A 19,805-nucleotide genomic window follows, 5' to 3' on the forward strand; every position below is an offset into this window, starting at 1 on the left:
TTAGATGACTCTAAACCTTCGGTTGCTGTCAACCCTAAAAAGTCTTCTAACCTTAACAGAGTTTATGATTCTCCCTCTTTCCTGTTCCAGACAAGATGTTTGAAATTATAGTTAAGGAATGGGATAAGCCAGGGGTTCCTTTTTTCCCTTCGCCTGTTTTTAAAAAGATGTTCCCTGTTGCTGACTCCATTTGTGACTCATGGCACTGTACCTAAAGTAGAATTTGCTATCTCCACTCTAGCTAAGAGAACTACCATTCCTATAAGGATCCAATGGATAAGAAGCTGGAGGCTTACATAAAGAAGATGTACATCCATCAAGGATTACAGTGGCAACCTGCGGCGAGTGTTGCTACGGTTGCGGGAGCAGCATCTTATTGGTGCAATGCCCTATCTGCGATGAAAACATGCAGGTAATTAGACTGAGAGCTAAGATGTCTAGCTTCACTGTCTTAGCTCGTAGAGCTCTGTGGTTAAAATCTTGGTCGGCTGATGTATCTTCCAAGGCCAAGCTTTTGGCTTTACCTTATAAAGGTAAAACTCTATTCGGTCCTGGTATGGCGGAAATCATTTCAGAGATTACGGGTGGAAAGGGATCTTTCCTACCTCAGGACAAGAAGAATAGACCTAAGGGTTGTAAGACTTTTAATTTTCTTTCCTTTCACAACTTTAAGGGACAGAAGTCTTCCTCTTCTTCTTCCAAACCAGACCAATTCAAGTCCTCTTGGAAGTCCAGCGAGCCTTGGAATAAGGGAAAACAAAACAAGAAACCTTCCACTGACTCTAAATCAGCATGAAGGATCCGCCCCCGATCCAATTTTGGATCAGGTGGGGGGCAGACTTCCCTTGTTTCGCCAGGTTTGGATACGCGATGTCCCAGATCCATGGGCTGTAGACATAGTATCCCAGGGTTACAAAATAGGATTCAAATCTTGCCCTCCAAAGGGCAGATTTCTTCTATCAAGACTATCCTCAAACCTGGAAAGAGGGAGGCCTTCTTAAATTGCGTAGAGGACCTTTCCTCCCTGGGAGTTATTGTACCAGTCCTGCTAGAGGAACAAGGTCTAGGATTCTATTCAAATCTATTTGTGGTTCCCAAAAAAGAGGAAACTTTCTGTCCAATCCTAGACTTAAAGTGCCTCAACAAATTCCTCAGGGTCCCGTCCTTCATGATGGAAACTATTCGTTCCATTCTTCCATTGTTTCAGGGTGGTAAGTTCATGACAACTATAGACCCCATTCACAGGGATCATCACTAGTTTCTAAGGTTTGCCTTTCTGGACAAGCATTTCCAATTTGCTGCACTTCCGTTTGGTTTTGCCACGGCTTCCAGAATATTCACAAAGGTTCTGGGAGCTCTATTGGTTGTGATTAGATCCCAGGGAATTGCTGTGGCGCCTTAGCTAAACGACATCTTGGTTCAGGCGTCATCTTTTCTACTAGAGAAAATAAATAGGGGGCGCCCTTGGGCTAATGAAAATCAGTGATATAAATATTATAACATTCTGTAGCAAAGAATCCAAATTAAATAGACAACTAAATACAATTTGCAAGTTACTAAATATGAGAAAATAATTAAATAAAGATGTTCAAGTTCCATATATTGGAAGGTAAGGGTGTGATAAAATAAACCCAAAAATAAAATATTAATCCCAGGTCCAGGCAGCTTTCTTTAGTCGGAGCCAAGGCCAAGATCCCAAATCAGCAATCTGTAGACAATACAAAGAAACAGAAGCGCCACATGGCCTAGTACTGTATATACTGTTGTGAGATGATATATAAGAAATTTGCACTCACATTTGGTGAAGCACCCCTCTTGGTGCAATTAGAGCAGGCTGGAATCTAACAGTCGCCCAGCAGACTGGCCTCCAGTGTAGCTCAAACTATAATGGTTCAGGTTGCGGTATCATAGTGTAAGACGCACCAAATATCAGGTTTATAGTAGATCAAAACAACAATCTGTAGAGGATATAGTGGAACAGAAGCACCACATGGCCTAGCACTGTATTTATTCTTGTGAGATAATATATAAGAGAAGAATTACACTCACATTTAGTGAAGCACCTCTCTTGGTGCAAAAGAAGCAAGCTGGGATCTAACAGTCACCCAGCAGACTGACTTCCAGGATGGCTCCAATTTCAATAGCTCCCAGCATAGGTATCGCCAATTCTCAGGTGTATGGTGAAGAGGAATGTGAAAAATGGTATACAGGCAAGAAGTAAGTATAAAAACGTACTTTATTAAAATCAAATAAAAACAAGCAACGCGTTTCTCAGTCCATGACTGTTTCATAAGGCTTAATACAAAAAAGTAAAAAATACTTGCCATATATACCAACAAACAAATCATATACACAAGCAGCACCTGAAAGGAGGTGTGTTAAACAATTAAATGTCTCATAGTAACCGGCATAAACAATCCATGTAGATCACATAGGAAACAACACAAAGTGTCAAATGCATATACACATACAGGGAGTGCAGAATTATTAGGCAAGTTGTATTTTTGAGGATTAATTTTATTATTGAACAACAACCATGTTCTCAATGAACCCAAAAAACTCATTAATATCAAAGCTGAATAGTTTTGGAAGTAGTTTTTAGTTTGTTTTTAGTTATAGCTATTTTAGGGGGATATCTGTGTGTGCAGGTGACTTATTACTGTGCATAATTATTAGGCAACTTAACAAAAAACAAATATATACCCATTTCAATTATTTATTTTTACCAGTGAAACCAATATAACATCTCAACATTCACAAATATACATTTCTGACATTCAAAAACAAAACAAAAACAAATCAGTGACCAATATAGCCACCTTTCTTTGCAAGGACACTCAAAAGCCTGCCATCCATGGATTCTGTCAGTGTTTTGATCTGTTCACCATCAACATTGCGTGCAGCAGCAACCACAGCCTCCCAGACACTGTTCAGAGAGGTGTACTGTTTTCCCTCCTTGTAAATCTCACATTTGATGATGGACCACAGGTTCTCAATGGGGTTCAGATCAGGTGAACAAGGAGGCCATGTCATAAGATTTTCTTCTTTTATAGCCTTTCTTGCCAGCCACGCTGTGGAGTGCTTGGACGCGTGTGATGGAGCATTGTCCTGCATGAAAATCATGTTTTTCTTGAAGGATGCAGACTTCTTCCTGTACCACTGCTTGAAGAAGGTGTCTTCCAGAAACTGGCAGTAGGACTGGGAGTTGAGCTTGACTCCATCCTCAACCCGAAAAGGCCCCACAAGCTCATCTTTGATGATACCAGCCCAAACCAGTACTCCACCTCCACCTTGCTGGCGTCTGAGTCGGACTGGAGCTCTCTGCCCTTTACCAATCCAGCCACGGGCCCATCCATCTGGCCCATCAAGACTCACTCTCATTTCATCAGTCCATAAAACCTTATAAAAATCAGTCTTGAGATATTTCTTGGCCCAGTCTTGACGTTTCAGCTTGTGTGTCTTGTTCAGTGGTGGTCGTCTTTCAGCCTTTCTTACCTTGGCCATGTCTCTGAGTATTGCACACCTTGTGCTTTTGGGCACTCCAGTGATGTTGCAGCTTTGAAATATGGCCAAACTGGTGGCAAGTGGCATCTTGGCAACTTCACGCTTGACTTTTCTCAGTTCATGGGCAGTTATTTTGCGCCTTGGCTTTTCCACACGCTTCTTGCGACCCTGTTGACTATTTTGAATGAAACGCTTGATTGTTCGATGATCACGCTTCAGAAGCTTTGCAATTTTAAGAGTGCTGCATCCCTCTGCAAGATATCTCACTATTTTTGACTTTTCTGAGCCTGTCAAGTCCTTCTTTTGACCTATTTTGCCAAAGGAAAGGAAGTTGCCTAATAATTATGCACACCGGATATAGGGTGTTGATATCATTAGACCACACCCCTTCTCATTACAGAGATGCACATCACCTAATATGCTTAATTGGTAGTAGGCTTTCGAGCCTATACAGCTTGGAGTAAGACAACATGCATAAAGAGGATGATGTGGTCAAAATACTCATTTGCCTAATAATTCTGCACTCCCTGTATATGTAAATAAATCAAATCAATGGTTATTTAACAAAGAGCCCTTTCTAGAGTTTTATATATATTTGTTCACAGTGGGAATTTCTAAAGTATTCTTCTAAGAGTATAAATACACCTATATATCTAAATAAAAATCATATTAGAATAATAAAGTTCATATTAACAAAAACAAATTTACTTGTAAAATATTCACACTAAGAAATAGTATAATATATTAAGTATATTTGGTATGGCAATATTATATGGTACTTACTGAGGCGTGTGGCTGCATTGATAAAAAAAAAACGCTATGAGCGTAACAATAATTCTGGAGGTACCCAAGATGTTTTGCACATAAAACATTCCAAATATGTTAAGGTCTGACGTCCTATAAAGGATGCAATAGAAATTTTAAGATTGTTAATAAAACTAAGACGTTGCCTTGGGAAAGACGCTATAGACATAACATTGCAGTATGTGTATATCTAAGTCCTTTCGTGATAGGTTATAGGTAAGACGTGCCTTAGATGACGCAGTGACGTATGGGCAAATGATTGGATTAATTTGTTACGGATCGGCTAGTGGACTACACCATCCGTGCTCAAATAAATCTCAGTGGAGAGGCGTTATTGGCTAAACACATTTTTCATTTGCAAAGGGGGCGTATATTACGAAAAAACGCCGCAAAAAATGTCCAATACAGAAAAAGCTTAATAGCTTCTAAAAAACTATTGCAATTATGTTATCATATTTGGCAATATGTGATGTAAGCAATGTGATCATGACAACTATAGACCCCATTCACAGGGATCATCACCAGTTTCTAAGGTTTGCCTTTCTGGACAAGCATTTCCAATTTGTTGCACTTTTGTTTGGTTTTGCCACGGCTCCCAGAATATTCACAAGGGTTCTGGGAGCTCTATTGGCTGTGATCAGATCCCAGGGAATTGCTGTGGCGCCTTAGCTAGACGACATCTTGGTTCAGGCGTCATCTTTTCTACTAGCAAAATCTCATACAGAGATGTTCCCAGATGTTCCCATGGGTGCAAAGTGAATCTGGGAAAGAGTTCTTTAGTCCCAGCTACAAGAGTGTATTTCCTAGGGACAATCATAGATTCCCTGTCCATGAAGAGTTTCCTGACGGACGTCAGAAAATCAAAACTTCTTGCCTCTTGCCTTTCTCTCCAGTCTGCTATTCGTCCATCAGTGGCTCAATGCATGGAGGTGATTGTTCTGATGGTGGCTTCCATTCCTTTTGCTCGGTTCCATCTGAGACCTCTGCAATTATGCATGCTCAGTCAGTGGAACGGAGACCATTCAGATTTATCGCAGAGGATAGATCTGGATCCCTTAACAAAAGATTCTCTCTCTTTGTGGATTTCTCAGGAAAACCTGGCTCAGGGCACTTGCTTCCTAAGACCCTTCTTGGTAAATGTGACTATGGATGCCAGCCTATTAGGCTGGGGAGCAGTTTGGGGAACAGTTTGGGGCTCTCTAAAAGCTCAGGGCCTGTGGACTCAGGAGGAGTCTTCTTTCCCCATAAACATCATGGAGTTAAGAGCAATGGTAGCTTGCCTCAATTATCTTTAGTCCGGTTTATCAGATTTCAGTTGGACAACATCACTTCAGGGGCTTACATCAACCACCAGGGAAGAACACTGAGTTCCTTGGCTATGAAGGAGGTGACTCGCATTCTGCAGTAAGCGGAAGCTCATGACTGTCTCCTATCTGCTATTCACATTCCAGGAGTAGACAACTGGGAGGCGGATTTTCTGAGCAGACAGACTTTTCATCCCGGGGAGTGTTCTCTCAGATAACCCTCAGGTGGGGGGTTCCAGAGTTGGATCTGATGGCATCCCGTCAAAACGCCAAGGTTCCTAAGTACGGTTCAAGGTCTTGAGATCCTCAGGACGCTCTGATAGATGCTCTAGCGGTTCCTTGGATCATCTCTCTGGCATATCTGTTTCCTCCGTTTGCTCTCCATGAGTCATTGCTCGTATCAAACAGGAGAGAGCATCGGTAATTCTAATAGCTTCTGCATGGCCTCGCAGGATCTGGTTAGCGGATCTGGAAAGGATGTCATCTCTACCACCTTGGAAGTTACATCTGAGGAAGGACCTTCTAATTCAGGGTCCATTCCTCCATCCAAACCTGGATTCTCTGAAGCTGACTGCTTGGAAATTGAACGCCTAGTTCTGTCTAGACGTGGTTTTTCTGAAGCGGTCATTGATACTATGCTTCAGGCTCGCAAACCTGTTACTCGCAAGATTTACCATAAGGTATGGCGTAAATATCTTTATTGGTGCGAATCTAAGGGTTTCTCCTGGAGCCGAGTGAGGAGTCCCCGTATTTTATCTTTTCTTCAGGATGGCCTGGAGAAAGTTTTGTCATTCTGTACTCTGAAGGGTCAGATTTCTGCATTGTCTATCCTTTTGCACAAACGTCTGGCAGACTTACCAGATGTTCAAGCTTTTGTTCAGGCCCTGGTCAGAATCAGGCCTGTGTTTAAACCTGTTGCTCCTCCCTGGAGCCTTAACCTAGTTCTTAAACTTTTGCAGCAGGCCCTGTTTGAGTCGATGCATGTTGTTGATATAAAATTGTTATCTTGGAAGGTTTTGTTTCTCCTTGCTATTTCTTCCGCTTGCAGAGTTTCTGAGCTTTCAGCTCTGCAGTGTGATTCCCCGTACCTTATCTTTCATGCAGATAAGGCGGTCCTTCGTACTAAATTGGGTTTTCTCCTTAATGTGGTGTCGGATTAAAACATTAATCGGGAAATTGTTGTTCCTTCTTTTCGTCCTAATCCTTCTCATAAGAAACGTCTTTTGCATAACTTGGATGTTGTGTGTGCTCTCAAATTTTACTTACAAGCTACTAAAGATTTTCGGCAATCTTCTGCCCTGTTTGTTTTCTCTGGAAAACGTAACAGTCAGAAGGCCACTTCTACTACTCTTTCCCTCTGATTGAGAAGTATGATTCGTTTTGCTTATGAGACTGCTGGACAGCAGCCTCCTGAGAGAATTACAGCTCATTCCACTAGGGCTGTCTCCTCTTCTTGGGCTTTAAAAAATGAAGCTTCTGTGGAACAGATTTGCAAGGCGGCAACATGGTCCTTTCTGCATACTTTTTCCAAAATCTACAAATTTGATACTTTTGCCTCAGCTGAGGCCTCTTTTGGGAGAAAGGTTCTTCAAGCAGTGGTGACTTCTGTTTAGGTCCTCCTGCCTTGTTCTCCCTCCCTGTTCATTCCATGTCCTCTAGCTTGGGTATTGGTTCCCACTAGTAATTGGAATGACGTTGTAAACTCTTCATGCCATAGAAAAGAAAACAAAATTTATGCTTACCTGATCAATTTCTTTCTTTCTGGGCATGAGTCCACGACTCCACCCTCTTTTTAATTATAATTCAGCAGTTTTTTTGTATAAACCTCAGGCACCTTTACACCCTTGTGTTTCTTCTTTTTCAATTTTCCTTGGGCTGAATGACGGGGGATTATGGGTAAGGGAAGTTACACTTAACAGCTTTGCTGGGGTGCTCCTTGCCTCCTCCTGCTGGCCAGGAGTTGAATATCCCACTAGTAATTAAAATGACGTTGTGGACTCTCCATGCCTGGAAAGAAAGAAATGTATCAGGTAAGCATACATTTTGTTATTCTGTCTGCAAATTTAAAGCCATGTTCCCTCTTCCCTGGAGGTGTGGGAAAAAGTTCCTAAAGTGGATGGATCAATTTCTTGTCTTGCTTGGTTGACTACCATTCCCTTAGAGGATACTACCTTATTCAGTGAACCTATGGATAGAAGCTTGAAGGCTTTTATAGAAAATAATACATTTATAATGGTGAGAGTTTGCACACATCATCCTTCTTTTTCTTTAAAGTTTGCAGATGAACTTTCTTTTGCACTTAATTTGCCCCACTTTGTCCTTTTCAGCTTGTGTGGTTTCCTCCTCTATTTAGCCATTATTATTATTATTATTATTATGAGGTATTTGTAGAGCGCCAACAGATTCTGCATCGCTTTAAGCATAGGCGGTATACAAGGTAACATTTATAGGGGGTCAAATGGGTAGAGGTCCCTGCTGAGAGTTGCACTGTTGTAATTGGCTCTTATGCGGGTGATCTACAAAAAGCTGGGCTCATAGGCTTACATGCTAAGGGGTTTGAGGGGATAGCAGTGGAGTAAGGAAAGGTTAGTGTAGGTTGTATGCATCCCTGAATAGTACAGTCTTAAGGGAGCGCTTGAAGCTTTCAAAACTAGGGGAGAGTCTTGTGGAGCGAGGTAGAGAGTTTCACAAGATGGGAGCCAGTCTGGAGAAGTCTTGTAAATGGGAATGTGAGGAGGTAACAAGAGAGGAGGAGAGGAGGGCAGAGTGAATGGGTCGGGAGGGAGAGTAGCTGGATACAAGGTCTGAGATGTAGGGGGGAGCAGTGCAGTTGAGGGCTTTGTATGTCAGAGTGAGAATTTTGTGTTTAAGCCTGGAGGCAAGAGGAAGCCAGTGAAGGGATTGGCAGAGAGGTGCAGCAGATGAAGAGCGACGTGGAAGGAAGATGAGCGTGGCAGAGGCATTTATTATGGATTGTAAAGGAGCTAGGCGGCAGCTAGGGAGACCAGAGAGGATGGAGTTGTAGTATTCGAGGCGGGAAAGGATTAGAGAGTGGATTAGAATCTTAGTTGTGTCTTGTGAAAGGAAATGTCTAATTTTAGAGATATTTTTAAGGTGGAAGCTGCAGGTTTTAACCAAGGACTGAATGTGAGGAGTGAAAGAAAGATCTGAGTCAAGTGTGACTCCAAGACATCGAGCATGTGGGGTAGGGGTAATGATGGCGTTATCAACAGTTATAGAGAAGTTGGGGGTGGAGATTTTTGAAGAAGGGGGGAAAATAAGGAGTTCAGTTTTGGAGAGATTTAGCTTAAGGTAGTGAGAGTACATCCAAGATGAGATATGAGAAAGACAGTTAGTGACACGGGTTTGCAAGGAAGAAGATAGGTCTGGTGCAGAGAGGTAGATTTTGGTGTCATCGATATACAAATGATATTAAAACCTATGGGACTTTATTAAGGAACCTAAAGATGATGTGTAGATTGAGAAGAGAAGGGGACCAAGGACAGAGCCTTGCGGTACCCCAACAGAAAGTGGTAACGGGGCAGAGGATGTGTATGATTGAGGGATTATGGGAGAGTGGGAGTGATTAGAGCTCTGGTATTTAGGTATGTTTGTGCCTCTACCTCATGGACTCTCACCAAGTAATGATGAGCCTTTAAAAATATGAGTAGGTTAAATAAATTAAGTGAGACTACACGCTGAGGCCAAAATGCAATGTTGCTTTACGCTTTGTCCATCAATACTGCTATAGGGGCCTATTTAAGAAAGTGCGAGCAGACATGATCCGATATTGCTGATCATGTCCGCTGCACATCGATAAATGCTGACAGCATACGCTGTCGGCATTTATCATTGCACCAGCAGTTCTTGTGAACTGCTGGTGCAATACCGCCCCCTGCAGATTCGCGGGCAATCGGCCGCTAGCAGGGGTGTCAATCAACCCGATTGTATTGGATCGGGTTAATTTCCGGCGATGTCTGTCCGTCGTCTCAGAGCAGGTGGACAGGTTATGGAGCAGCGGTCTTTAGACTGAAGGCTCTTCAGAAACACGGGGCATCAAGCTCCATACGGAGCTTGATAAATAGGCCCCATAGTATCAACAGTTTTTTGTGCTCTACATCAGCTTATTTTAGTAATAATTATAATAGCTGATTCGAATACACTTGCTTTGCTTATTCACTGCAAACAATGGCAACTCTAAAATGTTATTATGGAAACAAACTTCTGTTTTGCACACTGTTGTGGTTTACAGCAACACTCCACAGACTTTGGGACCGATTTATCAAGTGTCTGGTGGACATGATCCGCTGTAGCGATCATGTCGGCCAGACATTGATAAATGCAGACATCATATTTATTGATGTCTGGCGGTTATGATCGTTACAGCGGATTTTATCATTGCACAAGCAGTTCAGGTGTGCAATGTCGCCCCCTGCAGATTCGCTAGCCGGGGGTGTCAATCAACCCGATCATATGAGATCGGGCGGATTGATGTCAGCAGCCTCAGAGGCAGCGGACGAGTTAAGGAGCAGCGGTCTTAAGACCGCTGTTTCTTAACTCTTGTTTCCGGCGAAACAGGGTTATATGGCCCCATTCGGGCCGTGATAAATTGGCCCCTTTGAGTGAGGATCCCACTGTTTGAGAAGTTTGTTAGTGTGATTTACTTGTCTGTGTAGTTAAATCTGATTGATCTGAATATAGACATTTTAAAAACATCTAGGTATCACATGATCTATGTATCAGTACTACAGTATATATTTGTAAAACACACCTGGCCAAGCACATAGTAAAGTTTACACCCCTGGAACATCCCTTTTATTCTCCACATGAGGATATACAGTCAGAGATTAGACGATATGCATCTGATTGGCCCACCAGCTGTATCAGCTGCAGTGATACAGGAACATAAATTTGACTATGTATTTAAATGCTTTGCCGGGTTAAACACACATTGATAGAAATATATATATTTTTTTAAATAAAACTGCTTTAATTAAATTAAGTAATTTATTTTCACTCTAGCATGTCCCTTTAATCACATAATTTTAATGGCAATTAATTGTGTGGTTGTTGGTTGTCAAGCTATATGAGTGCTAATCTGTGGTATGAGAACATTGCAAAAAGTCAGTGTATTGTATAAGATTTTGTTTTTCACAGAAATCAATAAATTAACAGCTGCTGCTTTGGAAACTAGTCCTGGTGTGATAACTGTGTAAAGCCATTACTAACATTTCCCACAGTGCTTTATCAAGCTTCTCCTGTTCCCACCACCTTGATCCCTTTAGCAAAATTTTGCAAAGCCTCAGCTCTTACCAAGGTATATAACTTTGGTTTCAGATGCTTTTCTCTGAGAGGAAGTAAATTCAGAGGGGTTTCTTTGTGGCATTGATGTGATAAAGCTGCGGTGGTCTTATCTCTCTTCTAGGTTGTGGCTCTGTATGACTACACAGCACACCGATCAGATGAGCTAACCATTCAGCGCAGTGACATTATCCATGTGTTGTACAAAGATAATGACAATTGGTGGTTTGGCTGTCTAGCAAATGGACAACAAGGCTATTTTCCAGCAAATTATGTGGCTACTGAAAGTAAGTACTAAGCTTATATATCTTTCTAATGTAGGCTAATGTGGGTTTAACCGATTGTATTTACAGAAGTAGCTAAAATAATTGTAATTAAGAACTGTTCCTAACTCTGTTGTTTTCATTTTCAGCTCAACTTGAGGAAAGTCAGTCTTCAGCAGAAACTTCAGCTCTTGTGCACAAGGAGTATTATGATATAGAAGAGACCCCCAAAAGACTTCCTGGGGTAATTAATAACTAAATTATAAAGCCACTTGCAGCTTTTGTTTTTTTTACTTGCACAGGATATTGTCATTAAAACAGGAACTTTACAACAAAGAGCAGACGTATCAATAATAAACTTGTGTTCTGAACAGCAATTCTAGAATTTGGAAAGACTCAGTTTCTTGATTGTACATTTATTCCCAGCTGAAATTTAATCTTCTATTTGTCACCCATATTTGTGTCATCCATATTGTTTGAGGCCTAGCAAATAATCCTATAAAACAACCAAAGGATTTTGTCTTCCATGTGTTTCTATGTGTTATGTGTAGGACATGGCAAATTTACCATTAGTAAGTTTATTTTTATAGTCCTACTCACACAGACTAAGGAATCTTCTTCAGTATTTATGAGCCCAAGTTGACTGTTTTAATTTGACCCCTCAACACCCCATATCATAGGTGTCATTGGAGTTTAATACATACCCCCAAAAAGATTAATCTATTTTGACCTTGTTCTCCTTTTTCAGGAGATGAGGCCTTAGTGCTGCAGAGGTCTCTAAGGACCTTAGGTGGAGTTAAAGGGCCATGAGTCAAAAAATGACATGCTCTAATCCATTAGAGCATGTCATTTTACGACTATTGACTCTACTCTACTGTGTGTTTAACCCCAGGGTTAAACATACAGTAGAAGTGCTTGGGTCTCACGGTCCACTGCTGGTCCTGAGCAGAATCTGCCACTGATCCAATCAGCAGTGCTAGTTGCCACTGATTCAATCAGCAACAAGTTCCGCCTGTGACCAGTAATGCACTGTGGGTCCCAAGTGGCACTTCTACTGTGTGTTTAACCTCTTTGAGTGGGTAAAACGCACAATATAGCTGGGTCGGTAGTCGTAAAATGACATGCTCTGACAGATTAGAGCACATAATTGTTCGACTATTATGTCCCTTTCATTTATTTTCACCTTCACATCCCCATCCTCTTTCTAAAAGTGCATGGTAAGGTTCCGAAAATCCCTTACATTTAAATTCATAGTCTGGACCTGGCTGTCATGGTATAGTCAGTAAAGCACATGGTTATATTTATTTGATATTTGTTTTTATTTCCAAAATACATCATTTCATGCTGCAACTAACAACCTAGACTAACATATTTTATATTTATAGCAAAATAAATAACAATACCATAATGTATACCTAGTGTCTTCTTTTTAATTTGTAAGCATTTTCAGTAATTCTCTGCACTGTTCAGAACAGCTCTTCTTTTTTTTTACCATAAATCCCTGCCAGTCCTGTCAGTGTTAGTTCCATTTCTACTTAACTGGAATAAAGTAATGTTTGTTGTAGCAGCTTTACTCCAGCTGGAAGAGTAATTTTTGTACAGGTGAAGAAATATTATTTCCCTTTGTACAGTATGTTTGCTACTGTAGGGTCCCAGCCACACCTGACCCCTGTCAGTACTGCCTGCCATGTAGCCCCTGCCTGTCAATAGCATTTTCTTGAGTTACGCCCCAGCGGTTTATGCAGGAACAGAATGGGACCACAAATAGGCCCGTCCATTTTAAGTAACCTACTACCATCCGCCTTTTTAGTTAACCATGCATCAAAACTGACAAGTATAAAGTACTAATTTGATTTACAAAAATATTAAACGTTTGTAACCCTTCTGTCACTGTATTTTTTTAAATTGGTTGTCATTAGTGAAAAAGTGCAGTGTAATTAAAAAAAAAAATTCACATTTAAATAAAGAAAAATAACTTATTGCTCATCAGCCTGTGTAGTCACAATCACTCAAAATAGCAGCAACTTGAACAGTTGTCATCGCACATAAGCTGCACTATCAGAGAGAATAAACACACAAAGACATCCACAGGCAGTCAGCACCCACATGCACAGACAAAGCACCCCCGATATCCACAATCGCACAAAAACAGGCACCCACACACATCAAAAGACATCATCAAGAATAGTTGCTTCTCTATGACTGGGTCACAGACACAGCAAGGCAGTGATAGACAGGGCATGGCTGTCCCTGCATCATGCACAAATAGTAATGCTGATGACTAGGTGGGGCTAAGACAACCAGGCCCACAACTGGCTCTGGCCCACCGGGCAAATGCCTTGTATGCCCTATGGCCAGTCCAGGCTTGGCTTTATGCACTGCCGCTGGCTACCACTGAGGAGAGCATATAATTATAGAAGCAGGGTAGATGTATGTTGTGGTAACTCAGCATATGATTCTTGTCAGGATTTGTGACCTGCAGTCCCTTGCTCCTCCTAATTCTATAAAACATTAAAAGCTAGATTACAAGTGGAGCACAGTGCATGGTATATTATCTTGCGTTCAGTTTCACATAAAGAATAATGCACAATCTGGTATTAAAAGTGGATGGTTAAAGTTTTTACCCATCATTAGCATCTTAACACAGATGAAACTTTTTTTAGAGCTCTCTACACTTTTAATGGATAGCACAGATAGCGCTATTAACTAAACTAAACTAATCAAGTGTTGTATTTGAGTGCAGTTCAAAATATCACTGCGTTTTTTTAAGACCTTAAGTAAACGATTATCTTTTGCTAGTTTGCATAACAAAATACACTGTAGAAATAAAGGATTTAAGTAATATTTAGACTTAATACTTAGGAAACAAATGGTTATTAATTCTGCAAACATTTTATTCATTAAAAAGATATTGTATATGACAAGGGGCGGGACTGTGAAGGGGGTTAAAGGTTTGTCTTAATATATATATGTGTAGGTATGTGCATCTGTGTATATGTGAAGTGTTTTATGCTTAAGTTTCATTGAAATAGTATAGTACAAAACTAAATCAAGAACTTTGCTACTTGAGTGGATTTATTGAGCTCCATCAGCTTAATGCACAAGCGTTATCCAACATGAATATTACAGCGAGTCCTCAAAGAGGTCAATTTACCAATATACATGGGACTTTATTATCCAAAAAAATCTTCAGCATGGAGAAAAATAAAACATAATTGGTGGGGGGCTTTTTTGAGCATTATATTGCAATGTTGGTGCCTCTCTTTCACATCCTGTACCCTGTATAATGTGTTACACCGCTATCAAGCTAAAATTTGCTTTTTTTAAAATTCTTTATGGGACCTCACAGTACTGACAAGATGTCTTAGATAACCTCACCAGGGATTATCAGGCCCTTGATACTGGGTCTCCTTATAGGAGACATTCCTCTTCTTCTGATTTATCTTCTTTTTATTTTAAGAGGATGAAGTATGAGGGTTATGCCTCTGTTTCCCATTCTGAATAAAAAAGGAATATGATTCTTTTATGTAATGATCTTGAAGAAGAAATTAAAAGGATACTAAACATAATTTCTTTCCAAAGGCAGGGAGAGTCCACAACTTCATACATTACTGTTGGGAATATCAACATCTGGCCACCAGGAGGAGGCAAAGACACCCCAGCCAGTCAAGGCTATAAATATCCCTCCCACTTCCCCCATTCCTCCAGTCATTCTTTGCCTTTTGTCACTAAAGGAGGATGGCAGAGAAAGTGTTAGAAGAAATAGATAGTCCTCTAATGGGTATTTTCCCGTCAAGGGAGGACTGGGGTTTTGAAGTAGCCATGTAAATCTCTCAGTGAGTGTGTTGGTGAATGCTAGTATCTAGATGTGGCAGGGAAGTTTTCTGTGAATGATCTAGATAATTAATCTAACAGCCCCTTGGGTAACCAGTGTTAACAATTTACACTGTTTCCCCTTTCTCTCAGGTCCCTGTCAGCGTATTGCAGAGAGACTGTCACACATTGAGATGCTGTGTCTGCTCCACAGCGCTGATCCTGGAGGGTAAGTCCTTTCATATATTTTTGTCTTATGGGAATGGACCTAGTAGGTTTGAACAATCCCTTAAGGCTTATGTAAGGGACACCTTAGTCACAATGTGGCGCTTTCTAATCTCTAAGAGATCTGGGGACATTATCTCCTCCGTAGTTGAGGTGATCTGTTGGGAGCAATTGGGGATGTATTTGCTGCTTAGCTCCTTAGAGGGTCTATGAAGACCAATGGAGCACTTGTGAAGTGGTTTTTGTGGCTCATGAGATCAATGTTATTAGGCAGATAGATGCAGGGCTGATTTTTTTTCACTATAAGCGCTACACAGCTGATATTCAGCTTTATGCCCTTTCAGCTATAGTGGGGGCGATCTCCACTTGCACACCATGTGACCGGGTGCAATTTCCTCCTGGTTTAGCCGACGCTGGTTCTGCTTGCATACAGCAGTGATCCTTGTCGCTGTCTACGTAGAGTCTACTGCTCAGTCCGGTCTGGGTTACTGGGAGGTGGTGAGTACCCCAGCCTAGGTGTGGGTAGAGGTGCCTCTGCGCAGAAAATCTTTTACTTGCAATTTTTTCTTGATACCCATTATCCACTATGGAGGACACTGAAATTAACCCCTCAGAGGGTTCTGTTTCTGTTATATCCATATCTAATGCTTGCCTATATTGCGAGGAGACTATGGGTTGTCCCCCTGCTCAATTTTGTTCTATCTGCTTAAAGGGCCATTATACCCAAATGTTGAAACACTTGAAAGTGATGCAGCATAGCTATAAAAAGCTTACTAGAAAATATCACCTGAACATCTCTATGTAAAAAAGAAAGATATTTTACCTCAAAAGTTACTCAGTAGCCACATCCCATTGTAAAGAACTTCTAAGCCGCAAATCAGTATGTCTGTCCCAGGACAACTAAGGGATTGAGCCTTGTGCACTCTCATGTTATTTACCTATTCAGTTTAAGGAGGTTTACTATGAAATCTCATGAGATCACAGTAAAAGAGTTCATGACCTCAGCACTGTTAATGCTGATTGGCTGCAGTTCATTTCTTTTTATTATTTTTTTACCTGCAGCTGGGCAGTAACTGAAGTATAACTTTTTACACAGAACTTACTCTGCTGAGCTGAGGAAATTGTGAGGTAAAATATCTTCTTTTTTTACATATGATGCTCAGGTAATAGTTTCCTGTCAGCTTTTTACGGTTATACTGCATCAGTTTCAAGTGATTTAGCATATGAGTATTATGTCACTTTAAGTGTTGTTTTAAAAGCTAAAAAGGGGGCTAGAATAATGAATCCCTCTGATAGGTTTATTCTCTCTGAGCCTTCCACCTCTCAGGACTCTATTGTCCAGGAGAGGCCTACTCTTACTCTGCAACCCCGATGTAACCCTATTTCACAAGTAGTTCCCCGCGTACACCTCCTCCAGTTGGAGGTGTTTTTTTCCAGCGGAGTTTACTTCTCAGTTACAATCTGCTGTCTCAGCGGCCCTAAACACATTGCCTATCTCTGGAAAGCGTAAGAGAAAGGTTAAACATAATTCTGCTGATTTGGGGGATATCCCTTCTCTTCAGTCAGAATTAGCTAGTCTGTCTCATCTTTCTGAGGATAAGTTAACCTCTGTTGCATCGAAAAGGTGAGCTTTCAGAGTCAGAGGTTTCAGAGATTAAGCCTCCTGCTTCAGAGGAATCTAACTTCAGATTTAGAATTGAACACCTCCGTTTTCTTTTGAAGGAGGTTTTATCTACTCTAGAGGTTCCAGAAGCTAAGCTTCCTAAGGAGCCTAAGATTCCTAAGTTAGATAGGGTCTATGAAGACAAGAGGGTTCCTGAAACTTTTACGGTTCCAGTCCTTATGGCAAATATTATTGCGAGTGAATGGGAAAAGATTGGAACTCCTTTCTCTCCTTCTTCTACTTTTAAAAAATTATTTCCAGTCCTTGACTCTCATCTGGAACCGTGGAGCCATTTCTACTCTCGCCAAACGTACTACTATCCCTCTAGAGGAGAGCGTCTCTTTCAGGGACCCTATAGATAAGAAATTGGAGAGCTACTTAAGAAAAATGTTTCAACATATGGGTCATCTCTTTCAAAAGGTGGCAGCTGTAGCCGCTGTTGCGGGGGCAGCCACTTATTGGTGTGACTCACTGTCAGAATTAATTATGGTTGAATCCTTTCTTAAGGACATTCAGGATCATATCAAGGCTCTAAAGATAGCCAATTCCTTTATATGTGATGCTAATATGCAGATTGTTCGTTTGAATGCCAAGGCTTCAGATTTTGCGGTCTTGGCACGCAGGGCTCTCTTGGTCAGCTGATCTGGTCTCTAAATCTAGACTTCTTTCCCTACCGTTTAAGGGGAAGGTTTTATTTGGACCAGGTCTGGACTCCATTATTGCCCCTGTTACAGGGGGGAAGGGTTAATTCCTCCCTCAGGATAAGAAAGCAAGACCTAAGGGGCATCAGTCCTCTAGTTTTTGTTCCTTTCATTCAGACAAGACCCAGCAGGTTCAATCATCTTCCAAACCCGAACAGTCCAAGGGAACTTGGAATCCTAACCAGTCTTGGAACAAATCCAAGCAGACCAAGAAGCCCACAGATAACAAATCTGAAAGAAGGGGTGGCCCCTTGTCTGGGACGGAGTAGGGGGCAGACTGTCCTTGTTCTCAGAAGCATTGGGTACAGGATGTTCAGGATCATTGGGTGTTAGGCGTCGTCTCTCAGAGTTACAAAATAGGGTTCAAATCTCGTCCTCCAAGGGACAGAATTCTCCTGTCCTGTCTACTCTGGTCTACAAGACCAGAGAAGAGGGCAGCATTCCTAGACTGTGTTTGAGAACTTTCCTCCTTAGGAGTAATCGTCCTGGTGCCCACCCCAGAAAGGGGTCTAGGTTTCTACTCAAACCTCTTTGTGATTCCCAAGAAAGAAGGAACTTATTGCCCAATCCTGGATTTAAAATGTCTCAACCAGTTTCTCAGGGTTCGCTCCTTCAAAATGGAGACTATCAGGTCTGTCCTTCCTTTGTTTCAGGAGGGGCAGTTCATGATTTCTATCGACTTAAAGGATGCTTATCTTCATGTCCCAATCCACAGGGACCATTTTCAGTTCCTGCGGTTTGCCAGTAGCTCTGCCATTTGGCTTAGCTACTGCCACCAGAATATTTACAAAGGTTTTGGGAGCTCTCCTAGTAATGGCCAGATCCCAGGGCATCGCAGTGGCTCCTTACCTGGACGATATCTTGGTTCAAACTCCGTCTTTTCCTTTGGCAAGATATCACACAGAGTCTCTTCTGTGTCTGCTTCGGACTCACGGATGGAAGATAAATCTAGACAAGAGTTCCCTGGTTCCCAGTACCAGGGTTGTTTTTCTGGGATTTATTATCGATTCAGTGTCCATGAAGATCTTCCTGACAGATCAGAGACGTTCCAAGCTGGTGTCGGCTTGTTGTTCCATTCAGACCAACCAAAAGCCTTCGGTGGCTCAGTGCATGGAGGTTATTGGTCTAATGGTGTCCTCTATGGACATTATTCCTTTTGCCCGCTTATATCTACGACATCTACAACTATGAATGCTGAGGCAATGGAATGGCAATCATTTAAACCTGTCTCAGCAGATAGTGCTGGACAAGCTGACAAGAGACTCTCTCTATTGGTGGCTCTGTCAAGATCACCTGTCCCTAGGAATGTGCTTCTTGAGACTGTTTTGGGAGATTGGGACTGTGGACGCCAGCCTTTCAGGCTGTGAGCGGTCTGGGGTCCCAGGAGGTCTCAGGGGACTTGGTCCAGAGAGGAATCTTCTCTTCCAATCAATATCTTGGAACTTTGGGCCATTTACAATGCTTTAAGGGCATGGCCTCAACTTTGTTCCCTCCGGTATGTAAGATTTCAGTCAGACAATATAACTTCTGTTGCTTATATCAATCATCAGGGAGGAACAAGGAGCTCCCTGGTGATGAAGGAAGTTTCTCGAATTCTGGAATGGGCAGAATCTCACAATTGTTGTCTGTCCACCAATCATCCACATCCCGGGTGTGGGCAACTGGGAAGCAGACTTCCTCAGCAGACAGTCCTTTCACCAGGGGAAGTGGTCTCTGCACCCCAAGGTGTTCTCCGAGATAACTCTCAGATGAGGGGTTCCGGAGATAGACCTTATGGCCTCTCGTCTCAATACCAAGCTACCCAGGTACAGGTCGAGGTCAAGTGACCCTCAGGCGGAAAGGGTAGACGCGTTATCTGTTCCTTGGAGGTTCTCTCTCATATATCTTTTTCCTCTATTGGCTCTCCTACCTCAAGTCATTGCTCACATCAAGCAGGAGTGAGCCCCGGTAATTCTGATAGCACCATCTTCGCCTGGAAGCACATGGTTTGCAGATCTGGTGAGGATGTCCTCCTCCCCTCCTTGGAGGTTGCCTGCTCGAGTGGACCTGCTAATGCAGGGCCTATTTCTACACCAAAACCTAGATAAGACGTCTAGTCTTATCTAAATGAGGCTTCTCTGAGAAGGTCATTGATACTCTGATCCAGGCTCGCAAACCTGTCACTCGCCGTATTTACCACAAGGTGTAGCATACTTATCTACTCTGGTGAATTTCCTTGGCACAAGGT

The 19,805-nt window shown here is 41.8% G+C and overlaps 1 protein-coding gene across 1 annotated transcript in view; it reads left to right on the top strand.

Moving 5' to 3' along the window:
- Positions 1–19,805, top strand: part of AHI1 (Abelson helper integration site 1) — a 658,331-nt gene that overhangs the window by 584,262 nt on the left and 54,264 nt on the right. The window contains exons 22-23 of the mRNA XM_053710899.1: positions 11,038–11,200; positions 11,326–11,420. Of these exons, the coding sequence (XP_053566874.1) occupies positions 11,038–11,200; positions 11,326–11,420 (258 nt within the window). The remainder of the gene's footprint in view (positions 1–11,037; positions 11,201–11,325; positions 11,421–19,805) is intronic.

Source organism: Bombina bombina, chromosome 4, assembly GCF_027579735.1.
Source record: "Bombina bombina isolate aBomBom1 chromosome 4, aBomBom1.pri, whole genome shotgun sequence".
Classification (NCBI taxonomy): domain Eukaryota; kingdom Metazoa; phylum Chordata; class Amphibia; order Anura; family Bombinatoridae; genus Bombina; species Bombina bombina.